The sequence below is a fragment of the Xiphophorus couchianus genome, chromosome 22 (assembly GCF_001444195.1).
Source record: "Xiphophorus couchianus chromosome 22, X_couchianus-1.0, whole genome shotgun sequence".
NCBI lineage: Eukaryota > Metazoa > Chordata > Actinopteri > Cyprinodontiformes > Poeciliidae > Xiphophorus > Xiphophorus couchianus.
The window spans coordinates 25101610-25120751 of NC_040249.1; the positions used below are offsets into that span (position 1 = coordinate 25101610).

The window sequence follows — 19142 nt, forward strand, 5'->3', positions numbered from 1 at the left end:
AATCAGCAGATTTTCTGCTTCTTGAGGAGATAAAATGTGTCTCAAAGGTAAAGATTTGATGTTTATTTAGTTGTCTGTCTTATTTGGAGATGTGTTCCTCTGCACACATCATCAACATCTTCAGGAGATCCAGTCCTGCCGAGCGAGAAGCAGATGTAGTGGATGTTCAGAGAGTAAGAGGAGCTGATCGCACACACACACACCCCCACAGTGTGAGTGTGTGTTGGGTGTACCGAAGGGCCCCGTGGGAAGGAAAGCTTCACCAGCTGTGTTCTGACACACAGGAACACTCAAGGCCCGAGGACAACACACACCCACATACACACACTCATAGATCACGCGTGTGCACTGAGCCGTGTCTCCATGACAAACAAACAAACTAATGGATATGCATACAAACATTGCTCCAATGCAAAACATGACTAACATGTTGGGATAAAAATTCACAGTCGTGTCCTCACCAAGAAACCACAACATGGCTTTTACTCTTACAGGAACTGTCAGAAATAAGACATCATCCCTGGGTGGTACGCTCCGAGTAAAGAGGACAGGGAGGAGAAATGTAAAGCAAAGGGGGAGAGCGGAGAGGATGAGGAGGAGGTGTGTTTATCCGTCTGTGGAAGAGACACTTGACCTGGTTTCTCTGAGAAACACTCAAACCGGGAGCGTCGTTCAGAGGGAATCGTACAGCCGATCGGATGAAATATTAAAGAGACGGAGAAGTGTACAACCACAGGGAAGATGGGCCGTAGAAGAACATCACCTCAGTCAGGACGCTGATCCTGTCGAAAGAAATATAACGGCCGTTGCTTTGCTCTGGTCCGTAGGAAGGAATCATGCTGCGGGCCAGCAGCAAGCAGGGGTCTCAGCCATTAAAAGTGGGCCGGTGTGGGTTTCTTGATGCTGGTCAGGCAGCGCTGTTGTTGCACTGCTGCTGAAACACAATCTGGTGATGATTCTACAGAACCTCCTGAGCGAGCGCGGCTCCTCTTGGATCAAATTGTGCAGCGGACGACCGGATCGGTTTCCAGCCTTAACAAAGTAAAGGCATCAGCTGTTTTACCCGCCAAACTAAATACACACACAGCTGAATTTAAGTCCAGCTTCACTGAACACACAATCAGAACACTTTAACGAAACCCAACTCCGTCCATTTTTGGTCCCATTACCATTACGCTCACAGTTCCTGCCTCTGCCAGGGAAAGTTTTCCGTGTCACACAAACAACTCAAAAGAAAAGATGTTTTAGCAGAAAACAGGTAGCTTGTATGAAGATCGACTTGGAACAGGGAGATTTTAGTGACGCATGTGAACCGTTCGTGTTCCCGATTGGACCCAATGCACTACATTCATCTCCAAACAAATTCTAAAACTAAAAACTGAATGAACAAGTTAGAATTTATTAACCAGGTCAGCACAAAACTAGCCAACAAATAATAGAAAGACCTGAAAGTGCTGCAATGTTATACAAATATTCAGCAGACATGTTCACAAGTAAAGAAAAATATGATGTAGCTGATTCCAATCTGTGGTTCAGCCACCTGGGACGAGCCGTACTGTGGAGCCGACTGGGTCGTCAGCAGACCAGTGATCCCAAACACCCTAAACACCTCAAACTGGAAATGTTCAGCCATAACACTCAACCAGACAACACCAACCAGCGTTTCAGCGTAAAGAATCCAAACCAGCTCTCAGGCATGGTGGTGGCAGGCTGGTGGTTTGGTGGCTGTGGGACCAGGAGAGCTTGCAGTCATTGAGCCGACTATTAACTCTTTGTAGAATCAAATGTCAGAACAACTGGCTGACAGCTGAAGCTTGATGAAGTGGAGTCTTTTCTTTCTGCCAGATGCAGGATCTCCAGTAAATCCCGTCAGAGTTCCCATTTCCAAAGAGGGAAAAAAAGTTGTCATCCTAGTAGCTCCCAGATTCCAATAAGCTGAGAATTTCTAAGCATGGTTTAGTCAGTACAGCACAATATACTGCAGGACAAACTTTATCCCAGTCATGCTTGCTGTGATGACATCGCAAAAGACTGCTTTGATGTGAGTTTTGGAGGGTTGTTATACTTCAAACCCAAGGAATAAACACCCAACAAGCCAGTAATGTGGCAGACATGTTGAATGGACCCATTATCCTCAAAGTGCAGAACCTGGTTATGGCACTAACGATCAGGAGGAGCGATGATGATCTTGAAGGTTATGAATATTTGAATCATACCAACATCAGACCTAGTTTGGTCCAAAAGCAAACATTTCTAGGCGGTACCAGTTACTGGCTCCTTAGAACCCAGGATGGGGAATTTTTAGGGTCTGGATGAAAAACAGCTTGAAAATTTCTCGGCTCAACAGTCTTACCGCCTCCTATAGAGCATACTGGGACATTATTCCTATATGTGTGTGTGTGTGCCTGTGTGTGTGTTTATTTCCATACATGCTAAGCCTGAAGTCATAAGCTAATGGGTCCAGAATGTGGGCTTGTTTTCCAGCGCGGTATGTACATATGAGGCTTTGTGTGAGTCAGTTGCTGCAGATCACAGCATTAGTCTTGCAGCCGGAGGTCAGTGGGGGCGAGGGTACAGCGCAGAGTGGGGGATTGACTCCAACATGGCTTCTTTTATAAAGTACAAAGTATTAGATGATGTTTCAGGAGCAGAGCCAGAAACGGTCCGCTTAAACGACAAGACGTAAACAGAACCAGAGCTTAAAGAAGCACACAGCTGCAACACCTATTCAAAGCTCAGCTAAGCTGCTAGAGGAGTGCAAAGTCATGGTTGGTTCTGTTTAATAAGATTAAACCAGAACCTGCTGTTAACCCATGAGGTCAGGAGCATCTGCTTGTCCATTCAGGTTCGATCTGCAGTGATGAGATGAACTATGGAGCCTTATAAACCAAACCTTTACAGACACCTGCTCTGTGTCTGGACCCAAACCCGCCTGTAATCCACAGCTCCAGGTTTGGACCAAACCAAGCACAGCATAGTAGCTGTTGAGCACGGCGGAGGAGGGTGATGATTTGGGCTCGTTTTTGCAGCCATGTGATCAGGATCTCCTCTGTATCTTCTGAATAATGTATTCCTGGGTACCGATGTCTGGTCCAGGTTCTGACTGATGGTGCTTCATCCTCACCTTCTCAGTGCTCAGAGGTGACCCGGTTTCTTTCTGACCACAGGTGATCGGTGGGCTTCAGACCTGGGGAGCTTCCAAACATTCAAAGATCTGATATTTAACCCAGTTGTTTCCTTTGAGTCTTGTGACGTGTTGCACATTTGATTTCTTAGATCATCACCAAACTGTTCCTGGATAGCTGGACGATGTTCCTGCTGGGTTTTGATCCAATTTTTTATCCATGACCGTCCTTGGGTGGCACTGGGGCAAAGTCTCTCGGATCAGAAGCAACCAGATTCATGGATGAGCATCTTCATAGCATTTTCTTCTTCAGGTATTCATCAGGAATCATCAGAGTGAAGAAATCTTTCTGGACGTATTCTGCTGTCCTAGCAGGAGTTCAGTCTGTAGTTTATCTCGGACAGAAGACGCTTCATTGCAGCCCCTCTACTCCGAAACCCATCAGTGTTGGAAAAACTCTGTCTTGGAAATCCTAAAAAAATATTCTATGCAGGTCAATGGATTTCTGAAGAACCAGAAAAAAGTCTTTACCTCCAAACATTTCCGTCATGTGTGGCGGTTTGATGCCAACTGATGATGGAGCTAAGATGGTGTTCTCCATCACTCTGCCACTTTTTCAATCTGCTACTGACGGCGTTTTCCCAGCTGACGGTCCGGTAGACGAGATTTGATTGGGGACCAAAGTTGCAACATTCATTCTAATTCCAGCAGCTTTGGTTCTGTTTCTCACTGAACCGCGCCAGAGTTCACTTCTCTCCAAACGATCCGGACTTTCTGTACAAACGGACTGAAGTTGGAATAAAGCAGACTGAACATGACTGGTGTGAACGAACCCTTAGATTGACACCTGAAGCTTTCAGAACCAGTGTTTGCATCACGACTGTGTGAAGGTCAACTGCTCTGAGAGCTGGACTGTCAAGTCACGAGAAACCGTGTCAGTGTGTGAATCGCTGCTTCGCTTTATAAATCTGCTTAGATAACCCGTGTAAACACTGTCGGTTCCACCCACAGTCACTGAGAGGAGTGGAAACTCCAATCTGTTGCTGCTGGGTTTTTCTAAGTAACGAACACAGAAGGGAAATGACATTAGGAACAGTGAGTACGGATAAGCAGCGCTCCGATTATCTCTTTCGACAGCCTCCGTGGTCCGCCGAGCCAAGCCCCCCCGTCCCGTAAAGGATGCATCAAGTCTACACGGTTTGCAGAGCGTCTGTTAAGCCGTTAGTCATGGGCTAATGAGGCCAAAGAGTGTGTGTTTCTATATAAGCAGGGCTGCATGCATGGCGCTCTGAGCGCATCAGAGGAGCAGTTGCTCTGGAGCATGGCATTAGACTTGCAAAGGGGAGGTCAGAGAGGACGTTAGTGTGAGTGTGAAAGAGAGAAAACCCAGCGAATGTGTGTCTCTCTGTAGGGACGGACTTCTGCTTCATTTAAACTACAGGCGGAAATTCACTGGAGGCGCTGGATGTGCGCATTCGAACGCTCCCAACAGACCTGCATGCATCGAGGAAAAAACAACAAACTGCAGCAAATTACTAGAAAAGATTTCTGAACCAACTAATAACTGCTAAATTAGACACAGAGCTAATTCTACCAGATGTGCATTTCATTTGGCTAACAGAGGAGAAGACTCGTTTAGCCCCATCTGGAAAGTCCTGCCCTCATTTCAAAGATTAACCTTAAAAGGTCACAGAAAAGAAAAACATCAAGACGAGGTGGTGAGCTGCAGGAAATATCTCATGTTTCACAAACCAACTGTAAAAAAAGCTTCTAGCTATAAACAGCAGCAAGAGAACAAAATCACTAAACTGTCAGAAATCAATTCACTGATTGATTCCTGAACCCAACAAACCAGTTCAGGAAAACTTTTCAGACCTCACCACGTCTCATGTTTGAATGGAAACATTCCCAATCCGGAGAAAATTCCAGCTCAACTGTGGGAAACCTTCAGTTTCTGTGCCGGTTCTGAGTCGGACCGGTTCCGACATCATCCTCTGGTCTGTTCGGGTTTTCTATCTGTTCCGCTCAAACTAATCAAAGGTTTAAATGAGTCCAAGCATCTGAACCTCAGATGGAAGAAGAAACTACAAAAATGGCTCCACTGTTGTAGTTTCTGCCAGCAGGATTGGTTTTTCATGATCTTCTCATTTTCTCCTATTTCAGGTATAAATCTGAACCTTTAAAGCTCCTGTCACCCAAACTCCAGTTTGAATATGGATGGGAGGTGGAGATTTATCAGAAAAAATATTTTCTCCACAGTAGATAACCTGAAACAACCTTCACAACAAAACGATTAAAATACTGAGTGATGCAATAAGGACAAAGATAATCTCTTTATTCTAGTGTTAATAAAATCTTCCTGTGGTGAAAACATCTCTTCTCTCTCAGGTCAGATTTATTTTTACTGGTTAAACATATTTAGAAGTTATTCAACATATTTATCATGGAAAAAACCCAGAATTTAGTTACATAAAAGGTAAAAATTGTCTATGAATTCATGACAAACTGTAAGAGTAGCAAAATCAAGGAAGGAATAATTAGACAATAGAAAAGGAACTAAAGTATTTTTCATAGTTTTTCTAAAATTACAAACTTGGAAAAAACTGGAATCAAACTAAATTTTCCAGGAATCAGCAGTGACTTCAGTCAGACAGGAAACCGGAAAAATGCCAGGAAAACCAGGAACCAAAACCAAAACCAGGAAAAACAGAAAACCTTTTGTGTTCTGACAGGAGCAATAATAATAATAATAATAATAATAATAATAATAATAACAACGACTGATAGCTCCGCCCTCGGTACCATATAAAGTATAATTATACTTTTAGGGTATTTTCATCATATTTAGTCAAAGTCTAATAAAACTAAGAGCAGAGGAAAATCCGTATCGTTTTGTTGTTTCATTCACTGATCATCTGGAAAATCTGAGTTTCATGAACAATAAGGAGGAAATAAATTGATCTAAAATAAATAAATAGAGACCAAGCAGAAATTAAACAGTTCAGTTTTCATCTAAACAGTTAAAAGCTTCATCAGAGGGTGTGTATGTGTATGTGTATGTGTGTGTGTGTGTGTGTGTGTGTGGGTCCAGGTGACGCAGGTAGAACAGAAGCATCCTGAAGCCGTCTCATCCATCCTGAGTATCGACAGCGGTGTCTCCTTCTCCCAGCCGTTCGATCCCCGGTTCTCCACTTCCTGCGAGCGCGACACCCGACGCCGCCCCGCCAGCGTCTGTCTGCGTGTTTTTCTGCAGTATTTGCAGCGTGCAGGGATCGGGTGGCACGCTGTTCTCTTCATGGCAGCGTTTTTCCAGAGCGGCGCGGTCCCTGAGCGGGTCTCGGGTTGGTGGCCGAGCATAAACACGAGGTCTGGCTGCAGCAGGCCGTGATCTCAGACAGGCGGCAGCGATAGCCGCATGTTTACAGCTCAGCCACCCTCTGATGCACACAAACACACCAGAACACCAACACAACACTTCTCACTGCCTTTCACTTCATAACTGTCGAGTTTTTCATCTCGGAGGAGGCAGATAATAATGTTGAGGGGATTTTCAGACACTTTGAAACCAAGATAATTATTGATCAGCTGCTTTGACAGCAGAATTAAACACTGAAAAACTATCACTGAACACAAGCTTAGGAGACTGGGGGAAACATTGGAACAACAAAGTTACAACGCCCCCTAAAGGCACAGAGAGTTTACAGAGAGTTTACATTCACGCAGCAGATCTTCATGCTCAGTTCAGATCTTTCTGGGCAGCTGTTCCTGTCTGATTGAATGTGACTGCAGTCAGACTTCTGAGCGAACGGTTTACGACCCCAAAGCGACCCGCATGCGCAGAAGAAGAACGTAGCTGCTTCCCAGCAGCGCTCCGTTTACAGCAGTAAAGATGGCCGCCGCAGCGGTAAAGATGGCCGCCATCTCGGGTGAATTTTAAAGATGTTGAGAGCGACAGCACGGTTAGCAGACGGAGGAAGCTTTTAAACAAGAAGCTAACTGCTAACAGCAAAGGCCTTTAGTGGAGCATTGGCTTCAGCTTCTGACCTAGTTCTGACCCGGTTCTGTTTGGATGCTGGGCCAGGAGTGGTCGGTCGGGATGTGATGCGTTCAGTGACTCAGACTGCTTTCATCACTTCAATATTATCATTTTCAAACATTGATTATGTCCAGATTTATCGTCCGGATTCTTCTGCTGCAGAATTATGATGAAAAAGTCGGAAGAAATTAAATTTGTTAAAAAGGTTTAAATAACATTTACTGTTTCACCCTCCAGTTTATGAATACGCTCTAATTTAAGCTGAACTATTTTATTTCCCAGTAAAACATGGAATAGTTCAATAAGTGTGAAAACTTTCTGCAAGACTAAAGTGGAGAGGGAACCGAAGCGCGAGAGACGTCTGGGATCCTGAGCCCGTTCGTTCTGATGTTCTGATGTGTTAATGTTTTAGTGTTTTGGTCTTCATGTCCTGATGTTTTGTTGTTCATGTTCTGATGTTTTGGTCTTTATGTTCTGATGTTTTGTTGTTCATGTTCTGATGTTTTGGTCTTTATGTTCTGATGTTTTGTTGTTCATGTTCTTCATGTTCTGATGTTTTGTTGTTCGTGTTCTGACGTTTTGGTCTTCATGTTCTGACGTTTTGGTCTTCATGTTCTGACGTTTTGGTCTTCATGTTCTGACGTTTTGGTCTTCATGTTCTGACGTTTTGGTCTTCATGTTCTGATGTTTTGTTGTTCATGTTCTGATGTTTTGGTCTTCATGTTCTGATGTTTTGGTCTTCGTGTTCTGACGTTTTGGTCTTCATGTTCTTCATGTTCTGATGTTTTGTTGTTCGTGTTCTGATGTTTTGTTGTTCGTGTTCTGATGTTTTGGTCTTCATGTTCTGATGTTTTGGTCTTCATGTTCTGATGTTTTGGTCTTCATGTTCTGACGTTTTGGTCTTCATGTTCTGACGTTTTGGTCTTCATGTTCTGACGTTTTGGTCTTCATGTTCTGACGTTTTGGTCTTCATGTTCTGACGTTTTGGTCTTCATGTTCTGATGTTTTGGTCTTCATGTTCTGATGTTTTGGTCTTCATGTTCTGATGTTTTGGTGTTCATGTTCTGACGTTTTGGTCTTCATGTTCTGACGTTTTGGTCTTCATGTTCTGACGTTTTGGTCTTCATGTTCTGACGTTTTGGTCTTCATGTTCTGATGTTTTGGTGTTCATGTTCTGACGTTTTGGTCTTCATGTTCTGATGTTTTGGTGTTCATGTTCTGACGTTTTGGTCTTCATGTTCTGACGTTTTGGTGTTCATGTTCTGATGTTTTGTTGTTCATGTTCTGATGTTTTGGTCTTCATGTTCTGATGTTTTGGTGTTCATGTTCTGACGTTTTGGTCTTCATGTTCTGACGTTTTGGTGTTCATGTTCTGATGTTTTGGTCTTCATGTTCTGATGTTTTGGTGTTCATGTTCTGACGTTTTGGTGTTCATGTTCTGACGTTTTGGTGTTCATGTTCTGATGTTTTGTTGTTCATGTTCTGATGTTTTGGTCTTTATGTTCTGATGTTTTGTTGTTCATGTTCTGATGTTTTGGTCTTTATGTTCTGATGTTTTGTTGTTCATGTTCTGATGTTTTGTTGTTCATGTTCTGATGTTTTGGTCTTCGTGTTCTGACGTTTTGGTCTTCGTGTTCTGACGTTTTGGTCTTCATGTTCTGATGTTTTGGTGTTCATGTTCTTCATGTTCTGATGTTTTGTTGTTCGTGTTCTGATGTTTTGTTGTTCGTGTTCTGATGTTTTGGTCTTCATGTTCTGATGTTTTGGTCTTCATGTTCTGATGTTTTGGTGTTCATGTTCTGATGTTTTGGTGTTCATGTTCTGACGTTTTGGTGTTCATGTTCTGACGTTTTGGTCTTCATGTTCTGATGTTTTGGTCTTCATGTTCTGACGTTTTGGTCTTCATGTTCTGATGTTTTGTTGTTCATGTTCTGATGTTTTGGTCTTCATGTTCTGATGTTTTGGTGTTCATGTTCTGACGTTTTGGTCTTCATGTTCTGACGTTTTGGTCTTCATGTTCTGACGTTTTGGTCTTCATGTTCTGATGTTTTGGTCTTCATGTTCTGACGTTTTGGTGTTCATGTTCTGATGTTTTGGTCTTCATGTTCTGATGTTTTGTTGTTCATGTTCTGATGTTTTGTTGTTCATGTTCTGATGTTTTGGTCTTCATGTTCTGATGTTTTGGTGTTCATGTTCTGACGTTTTGGTCTTCATGTTCTGACGTTTTGGTCTTCATGTTCTGATGTTTTGGTCTTCATGTTCTGACGTTTTGGTGTTCATGTTCTTCATGTTCTGATGTTTTGTTGTTCGTGTTCTGACGTTTTGGTGTTCATGTTCTTCATGTTCTGACGTTTTGGTGTTCGTGTTCTCCATCGATGTAACGGATCTTTTCTTCAGATCATAGAAGGTAAAAAGAGCTGCTGCCTCCGTCTAACTGAGTCGACCAGAACAGCAGCAAAATTCCCCGCTGAGAGGCAGAAGGATCGGTCCGGACCCCGCAGTGAGGCGACGGCGCCCTGAGACCCGTTCACAGTGTGTGTTTACAGCTGCACACACACACACACACACACACATCTAGATGTGAGGCTGTCAATCTGTGTTTACTGTGTGTGGACAGGTTTCTGCGCCGGTTAACGTCTCAAAGAGGACAATTCTGTCAGAGCCGGTATGTCAGACGGCCTACGTCTGTCTGCTGGTCGCTGTACAGTGGATCAGTGTGGATCAGTGTGGGTCTGTGTGGATCAGTGTGGATCAGTGTGGGTCGCTGTGCTCACCCATGCTGTTGGTGGAGCTGCACCACAGCAGCAGACAGCCGGTGCACAGCAGGTTGAGCGCTCCGAACAGCAGGATCCTCCACGACTGAAAATGACAGAAAACAAACAGAAGAAATGAGAAACATGAGGAGCAAAACTTCAGCCTGTTGGACCCAGAAAACAACAAGATTTAACTCAATCTTAACTGAAAACATACAATTAGACGTCAAAACGTTTGTTAAAACTATTCAAAGTTAACATTTTCAACCTTGAAAATTTAAAATGATACACAAAATGGAGCAAAAAGAAGAAATATTTCCTTCTGTTAGACGAGTTAGTTATTTTTTAGTACCTGTTGGCTTTATTTTGAAAATCTAATACCAGGAAATGTAGGTCACCAGTTGCCATGGTGATTCCTGTTTATCCAGTGGAGCCCACAGCATCACTGTTTTATTAAAACTCAAAGTTTTAAAGGACTCCTGCATGTGTAAAGTGTCTATATCGAGATTAAAATATGAGCTTTTCTAAACCAAAAAGTGTTTTAAAACTCGACATAAAAAAATGTAAAAACAACTTCAGAGCTTGTCAACGGTTTGGTTAAAAATCTGTTTTAAAATGTTTTTCTATTGGATTCAGTTTTTTGTAATCGGGCGGCGCGGTGAACAACGGGACATGATAAAAACAAATCAAATGTTTTGCATGAAGGTTTTGAGCCTCATGCTGATTTCCAGTCTGGTCTGTTTTGGACCTCCATGGAGAACAGAGTATTTAAGGGTTCTGGTCCAGATGGATGGCAAAGGCATCAGAATAAGTCCGTTTTAGGACGGACCGAACCGTCCTGGGAAATCCCAGCTCAGACTGGAGTAAGCCAATAATCCAGCTTCACTATCTTTACCTTCACTTTATGCAAGGAGCAGAAAACCGACGCTCCTCTTCTTTTTCTCTCATTACTAATTTTCCATTTCAGAACCAAAGATTTAGTTTTTATAACGAGGAGATAAAAGTTTTATTTTCAGTCAGATTCAAACATCAAACCCTTAAAATGAGAATGAATTTGTTTTTAGCAGGACAGATGGTGATTATCACGCAGCATTCAGATCCATTCAGCTGCAGTTTTATAAAGAACCTCAGCAGAACCAGCGGTTCTGGTCAGAATAACGAAGAATAACGAAGAGTTTAAAGTCGATTCATGTTACAAAACATTTTTGTTAAGTTTCAAAATAAACCTAAAAGCCGTTTGAGTCCGAACGGTTCTGATGCTGAGCGGCAGCTAGCAGAACATTCTGCCGTCCAGCTGAAACCCGGCCCGGGTTCTGGGAGGCGGTGTTGGTTTTCCAGCAGCTGGAGGTATTTTGGTTGGAAGAGAAGACAGCGGCATCGACCTCCGATCGCCTCCTGAGGCATGAAGGTGACCCCACTTCCTGCTCTGGTTCTAGAGGCGAGCCGGGCCGGGCCAGGCCGGCGGTGCTGCTGCTAGATCTTTCTGATCGGGACGGGAACTCTGAGTCCATTCAGCACTGTTCTGCTCTGTTTGTAAAATTCAGCAGAATTTTCAATGAAAAAGCTGCAGCGAGTCGCCCTCTGTGTGTTTGTGTCAGACAGAAGAAACGGAAGAAGGGCACGGTGTGTGTGTGTGTGTGTATGTAGGGGTGTGTGTATGTAGGGGTGTGTGTGTGTGTAGGGTGTACGTGTGTCCTGGCCTGTCACTTTGTGTTGGACTCATAAGCGGCGGCGAGGCGAGCCGAGTGCTGTGAAATCTACAATTACTGTGGTGCGCCGTGTTATGACAGCAGCAGGCAGCGGCAGAACGGGAGACCTGCAGTGTGTGTGTGTGTGTGTGTGTGGGTGTGTATGTGTGTGTGTGTGTGTGCAAACACTAAGACGACGTTCAGCCCAAAACATTATCAGCCCGCTTTCACATCCACGCCGCCCCTGGGGGCTACTGGGTCGCCGCGGCCCGGTGCGCTGCTGCCCCCCTCTGTCCACAGGAGGAACGGCGGCGCTAACGGCAGCCTCCTCCTGATGCCAGCGTGTTGCCGTGACGACCGGCGGCGTGACTCATGAGGGAGACGGCCTTTAACCGAAACCTGAAGAGGTCCGACCCGTTTCTCCAGGGAAGCCTCGTTCCCCTGAAACAACTCGGCTTACACAACGATCCGGTGACGGAGCACGGAACCGGATCAGAGGAGGTTCTGACCCGGAACCTGGGTTCCTGCTCGGGTTCTGTCAGCAGCAGCACAAAGCGGCTGACCTCTGACCCCGTTTTCCTCTGGTCTATTTAAAGTTTCATTTTCAGTCACTATAATAATTTATCCTGATAAACAATAATATTGTTGTTTTGAGATCATTTCCAGTATCATAACGGTAACAATAATAATGCAAGAACTCATCCTCAAAGATCAATAAACTTTAAATTGTAACAAACATTTAACACTAAAACTGGAAGACATTTTAAATATCCAAAATCAATAAAACAACAAATAAAATTTATTCTGAAACACCAGAATCAAAACTTTTATCATCCAAGAGAAACATGATAAATCAGGAAAATGTAGATTATTCCGTTTGTTTTATCATGTGATTAATTGATTTATTGATTATTGAATCCTGGAAAAACGAACGCAGTGCTGACATCACTTCCCTGTTTCACGAACACATCCCACAATCCTTTGCTGCTTCACCATCACTAACCGCGCTTCCTTTGTTTTGTTTGCACTTTTAAAAGTTGATGGAAACGACAAAATTTTAAATAATTTCCTCAATTTCACAAAAAAAGTGATTTTTTAAACTTTCTTCGTCTTCCTCCTGTGAAGAGCCCAGCTTGTCCTCAGCTTGTTGTCAGAAACACCCAGACGGTTGTTGACAGGAAAGTTGTGATCGGTTCTGATCCGTGTTGGACACGCTGTAATCCAATCCCAGGTAGGAAGACCTCCTTTAATCCACTCCGACTGGTGTGAGCTCAAAGTGGATTAATATAAAATAACAGAGAGATAAACAGAAAGTCTGCGATCCTTTTATGTTTCCTGTGCTCCATTTATTTTCCTCTTTGTTTACTGGGACCAGATTCAGGTAAACTGGGAGGAAAACGCGGCAGGATGAGCCGCATCCCTTCAATCCACCATCACAACTTGTTTTTGATTTTTAATCTAAGAAATTAAAGTAACAAATCTGTCAAAAAGCCTTAAAATCCACAACAATACGAACGATGAGACCAAACCTGTGAATGAACAGTGATGCTGTCCATGCTGGGATCTCACAGGAAGGCCTGATGGTCGACTTGCTGGCTACGTTTCTATTAAATGTTTCCATGGAAATTCAGGGCAAACTTTCAAATTGTTTCTAGAAAGAAAAGGTGAATTTGCTGCATTTTCGTTTGGACTGAATCGACCAGCAGAGCCTCATTTCATCACATGGCTGTAATAAACAGGAAGTAGAGGCTGGAAGCAGAAACATGGAGCGTTCTCCTCTCCAAGATGGAAGATCGGATTTAGAAATCCATCAGTTTGGTGCCTCTGGTAAGGCACATACCCACCAGAAAGTGGAAACGTTCGTTTTGTCTGGATTTACTTTGCTGTTCCCAATCTCCCCTTCAGCTCTTTCACTGTTTTTCAGAAAAAACAAAAACCATCTCTAATAAGTGAATGAACTGTTTAGTAAACTTAAGGAAGTTATTTTGAGTTTCCATCAACCTTTTCTGATCAAACAGAAACACAATCAGTGGAAACTCACATCTCTGATCTGCTGCTCAGCAACAAAACCCAGAGAACCGAAAGGCTTCCTGGATTCACCTGCTGCATCCTGGATTCACCTGCTGCATCCTGGCTGCACTAAGGAGCGTCAACACAGATCCTTCCTCCCATCACTGCTGCCAACAATCTCCACCTCTTTACATCCCTGCTGGGATCTGAACAATCTTTTTTAATCTATTATCGCTTGTTGCTGTTTCTATGCAGAAATAAACTCATCCTGTGTATTTTTAAATGATCCTCCTCTTTTGCGCGTCTCTCATTATTGCTCATGTTTATTCATACTGTACTGACTTATTCTTATTTTACTGTTTTTAGCCAAAACTTGCTCTGATTATACTTGATTTTCACCACTAATCGACAGTAAATGTCATGTATTTTCCCTGAATCTCCAGTCTGGAGCCAGACTTGAACATCTGCAGTTCAGAAGCTGCAGACTTTAACATCTGGCAGCAGATCCAGGGTTCAGTCAGGATTCCTGGTTCCTAGCAGGCAGTGAAAACCAAAACAATGAGAATAAAAGAGGAGTAAACATCAGCATGGTGACCGAGTGGGAAAACAGGATTAGCTGAGGTGTTCGGCTCTGCCTCCATGACTCAGATCCAGCTCCTAACAGGCTTACTGCATAACGGGATTACAGAGCAAGGATTCCCCTGATGCCTTCACCCTGAATGGAACGGGACGAAGATTAGAGGCGGAAAAACTAAAACCAAACGCTGCCTACCCGTCTGTCCGAGGAAACCAGCCGGAACTCCTGCAGGAGCTTCCCGATCACGGATCTGTGCGTCTTCCTGAAGGGATGGATCGTCCCCTGCAGGAAAACAAAACATGAGGAGATCAGATGTAAAATAATCACATCACACTCACTGACTATAGTTAATGTTTGAAGGATTTTCTACAACCCAAAAGCTGAATAAAACAGGTTGAGTGATTATTAATAATTAATAAATCCGTTTGATCAAACCACAGAGCAACAAGGCTACAGTCTATTTTTAAAGGTGGTATTATCTTTGGTTTTTAAGGTGGTATTATTAGGTTCAATAGGAAGGTGGAGAGACAATCATTTCAGCTAAAAGCCACGGACTGGCCAACACTGCCACCAAGTGGTGCATCTTTGTATGACATGTGAACTAAATGCATCAACTAAAACTTTTCAGATTAATTTTCTTTAAATTCAAGAGACCAAATATTCACTTATTTCCATCTTAAAACAGATTCATCAGATCATCCTTGAACAGTCCAGACCAGAAATGTCCAAACTTTGTGAAAATTGTCAAGTTCAATTAATTCAAAAATATGATTTTTTGCTACTTTTATGCAACTTTTTTTTCTCTTTATCTACAAACTCTGCTGTGAAGTTTTCTAGACTTGGTTAGTTTCTACTTTTATCCAGAAAACAAATATAAACAGCTCATTTAAGGTTCATTTTTCCAGCTTTAATGCGTCATTGTGTCCTGGTCACTTTTTAACTAACAGCTGCTGAATGTTTGTGGCTTTATTTACTGTTAAGTTAAAATTAAAAGAAAAATCCATTTCCATCTTGAACTGAGGTTGGAGGCTTTATGTATAAACCTTCGAAAATCCATAAATGGACAAGTTTTCAAAACAAATGTTTACTAATCCTGATGTTTTTGTGCAGGTAGAGAGAATAAAATAACTTTAATCACTAATAATCAGTTCAGGTGAATCAGAAAGAGTCCAGATGAAATCTCTGCATTAATCTAGTTAACAGACTGGAAACAATTAAAAGATTTTCTTCAAAATGTTACAGAAATGTTCTACTTCTGCTCAGAAGTTGGAGGAACTTTGACATTTTATTTGAGCTGTGAAAAATGTTGAAATTGAGCAGGAAGAGGAAGAAAAGGTGAGTTTTAAAACCTGTGTGTGTGTCGGTGTTTCTGGGACCTACCAGGACGGAGGCGTCGTGTTCGTGCTTCTTCCTGTGCAGAGGAACATCTGAGGAGACAAACATCTTCAGTCACCATGGAAACAGAAACAGCTGGTTCTTTACTCAGACATTAACTCAGGTTTAAAGCTGATGATGAGGAACCTTCATCAAAACGGTAAGTTTCCTACATAAATACTGAAAACTTACAAATAGTTTGTTTATAATAAATCTATATAAATCACTACTGAGAGCTTTAGAGGTCCATGACTGTCTCAGGGCTGAAACGATTAATCGGATTAATTGTGATTAATCAATATTTGAAAAAATCACCAACTAATTTAGTGATTGATTAATAACTGGAGTATAGAGACTGAAATATTGCCTCAACAACAACACAGTCCAGCAGGTCTGAACTTTTCACAGGAAGGATTTTTGATCTTTGCTACAAACGATCAAACATTCACTAAAGGAAAAACTTTTCTGACTTTTAGGAAATAAAACGTTGATTTTGTTACATAAAAAAGAAATAAATTGTTTATTTGCCTTTTTAATGGATTTAAATATGTAAACAGACAAACAGTCACCCAGGTTCTGGTTGCTCTGTTGCTGGAGGACGTGCAACATAAACCGAGGTCATGGGTTTGATTCCCGGTCGGTACCAGGCTGGTTTATGGATGTGTGCTCGGTTCTGTTCCCGCTGCTGGTTCTGTTCCCGAGTAACTTTTCCTTCCCACCGTCACCCAAAGCTTTGCTATAAACGGTAAAAATCATTTCACCGAATGAACGGAGATCAGGAGGAAATGGACCTGGACGTGTTGGACTGTAACCCGGATTTAATAATCTGAATGAGAAGCTGAGCGGGTCAACCCGGACCAGAACCGGACCCGGACCCAGACTGCTGAGGTTCCGATGAGCAGCAGACGGAACCTGAAGCTCCATGTTGCTGTTGAACCCAGATTTAAAGCTGACTGGATCTTCAGAACCACACAGCAGAACCAGCTGTTAGCTGTTAGCACAGCTAGCATAACAAACCTGGTTCCTTGATGTTGATGACGTCCACCGACACCATATCCGGTTTATCCAGCGGAACCACCTTCCGCTCCGTCACCCCGGACGGAACCACGTCCGGCTTCGAACCGAACTTTCTGGGATAAAAATCCCCCGCAGTTTGGTAAGACAGACCCGGAGACGTGGACATCATCCCGTCCATCGCCATCTTGGACTTCCGCCTCCTCCGTCTTCTTCTTCCTGTTCGTGGAGCGCAGTGAACGCAGTTCCGGGTTTACTGCCGCCCCCTACTGGCCATTTCCTAGTAACACCTGAGTGTTTAAATTTGTCATCGATACTAAAACAATAAATAAAAGGATTAGGATTATAACAAATTCTTACTTTAATACAGACTGGCTCCTGATGAAACCAGCTTTAATAACAGAGATTAACTGTAAACAACACAAAATAATAATAAAAAATTGAATTATAAAAAAATATATTCATTTGAAAATGTTCACCACCATCCATTATATGTACCAATAGTTCTAAAGGAGAAATTATCATAGAGAGAAAAAAGGAAGGTCCATGTTGATGCTTCAGTGCAACAGTATAAAGAGGAACAGCTAAAAGCAAAATGTCCGTTCCTCTTCAGTGTGAACATCTGCTTAGAGTTTTGACAGGAGCAAACAAAAAATCATAAATGATTTTTCCAAACAAAAAACCCTGAAAAAAATACAGAAAAAACAAAAAATGTGAGTCCAGCTGTCAGACAGCTGGACTTTGGTCTAAACTGTTTAATCAACAGAATAATGATCCTGAAAACAGCAGCAAACCTGCAATCAAAAAAATAAACTAACCAGGGTGCTGTAATGGCCTAGTCAAAGTCCTAATTGAATTGCTGTGATGAGACCTTCACAGAACTGCAGACCTGAAACTAAAACCCTGAAATAAAAGAATCCAACCTCGTTTTAAAGTGTTTGGATAAAAACATTTTAGCTCTAAGTCTGATTTCGTTTCCACTCTGTCCTTCAGGAGTCAGAGTCAAACTGAAAGAGACTTTTCTCATTCATTCAATCATTGAGGAAGAAAGGCAAATAATCTGGACCGATCCGAGAGATGAACCCACAAAACAGAAACCAAACTATCAGGTTTGATGAAGGTTTCTGTTAAATTACAGTTTAGAAAAGTCTAATTTAAGTGTTTAAGGGAGAAAAGTAAAAATATGTTTTGAGAAGGAAAGTCTGATTTAGTTCATCTTGATGCAGTCAGAGCTCATTTCATGTCAGTCCTCATTCCCTCAGCGCTAGAAAGGGATTTTTGTCTGCAGCACTTTGTTAAGTGACACAGTGAGGCCCCTGAACCGAGCGGCACCAAGCAACCGACCCGGACACGAAAACAGGAGACACTGAGCGGGCGGGGGCAGGAGAGAAGGAGAGAATGATGGAGGTCTGGGAATGGAGAGAAACCAGAGAGGTGAAACAAACCGTGAACAGTCAGAAGGATGGATCTGAATCCTGGAGGACGGAGAAACTCAGAGCTGAAGGCTGCAGCCGACATTCCTGACCGTCCCGTCCTGGACAAGAGACGACAGAAAGACGGTCACTGAGCTTAAAATGCCTTTCAGAGCAACAATGTGCAGGATGTCATTCTGCTGCAGTCTGAGCAAAACTGGAAGAAGGTCCAGACAGAAAAAAAGAGACGAAGCTTCATGCTGCATTTCTGACTGAAGCAACAACTGAAGTGGAGACGAATATTTATAGCTGAGAGCAAAAACATCCACAGGAAAAAACATTGGAAACTTTATATACATGTAGAAAAATATGAATAAAACAAACAGATGGATGGATGGATGGATGGATGGATGGATGGATGGTTGGATGGTTGGATGTATGGTTGGATGGTTCCTGGCTCCAGTTGTTCCCTCACTGATCTTTTCTTTCTTTTTTCTCTTAAGAATCTAAATAATAATTTGAACTTTATTGAATTTTGTCTTCAAACTCGGCTGAAGCCACGACCTTCTCATGACCTTCATGTATAAAACCACTGCTGTCATAAATCCATCTTCAGATAAATTCATAAAAGAAGCTTAAAGTCGGACCATCGGTACCTACAGTCATGACTTTCAGTTGGTTTGTGACAGGAAGTGGAGCGGATGACTTCCTGTGGAGAGGGAAGAAACTGATCCAGAGTCTGATTTTATTTTCTGATTGATTTTTATTTTACTGTAAATGTTCTGAATGACTGACGGTGCCGGACGCCCATCAGCTTCACAGCTCTGTGTGTAAAAGCAGAACCAGAACCAGCAGCCAGTTTGGGTTCATTCCTTCTCCTCCATGTCAGGAAACAGAAATAAACATCTGGGCTGCAGATGAGAACAAACAGCAACTTTCAGTTCAACTTTCTCTCCAGTGACCTCTTGACCTCTCCGATCTGCTGGATGAAAGACGGGGAAACGTGATCCATCACTAACCCTAACGCAGCTCTGACCATGAAGCTGCAGCTTTTCCTGCATGTGCGTGCAGAGAGGCAGAGAGGAGGTGCTTCCAGTCTCCTCCTGCTGCTCCTCCTCCTCCTCCTGCTCCTGCTCCTCCTCCAGCTTCTCCTC

General features: G+C 42.8%; 1 protein-coding gene across 1 annotated transcript in view; it reads right to left on the minus strand.

The window, feature by feature from the left end:
- Positions 1-16803, minus strand: part of slc30a6 (solute carrier family 30 member 6) — a 52120-nt gene extending 35317 nt beyond the window's left edge. Inside the window, exons 1-4 of the mRNA XM_028007051.1 lie at positions 16580-16803; positions 15569-15615; positions 14384-14470; positions 9935-10019 (exon numbers count right to left, since the gene is read on the minus strand). Of these exons, the coding sequence (XP_027862852.1) occupies positions 9935-10019; positions 14384-14470; positions 15569-15615; positions 16580-16763 (403 nt within the window). The 5' untranslated portion in view covers positions 16764-16803. The remainder of the gene's footprint in view (positions 1-9934; positions 10020-14383; positions 14471-15568; positions 15616-16579) is intronic.
- Positions 16804-19142: the final 2339 nt, after the last annotated feature.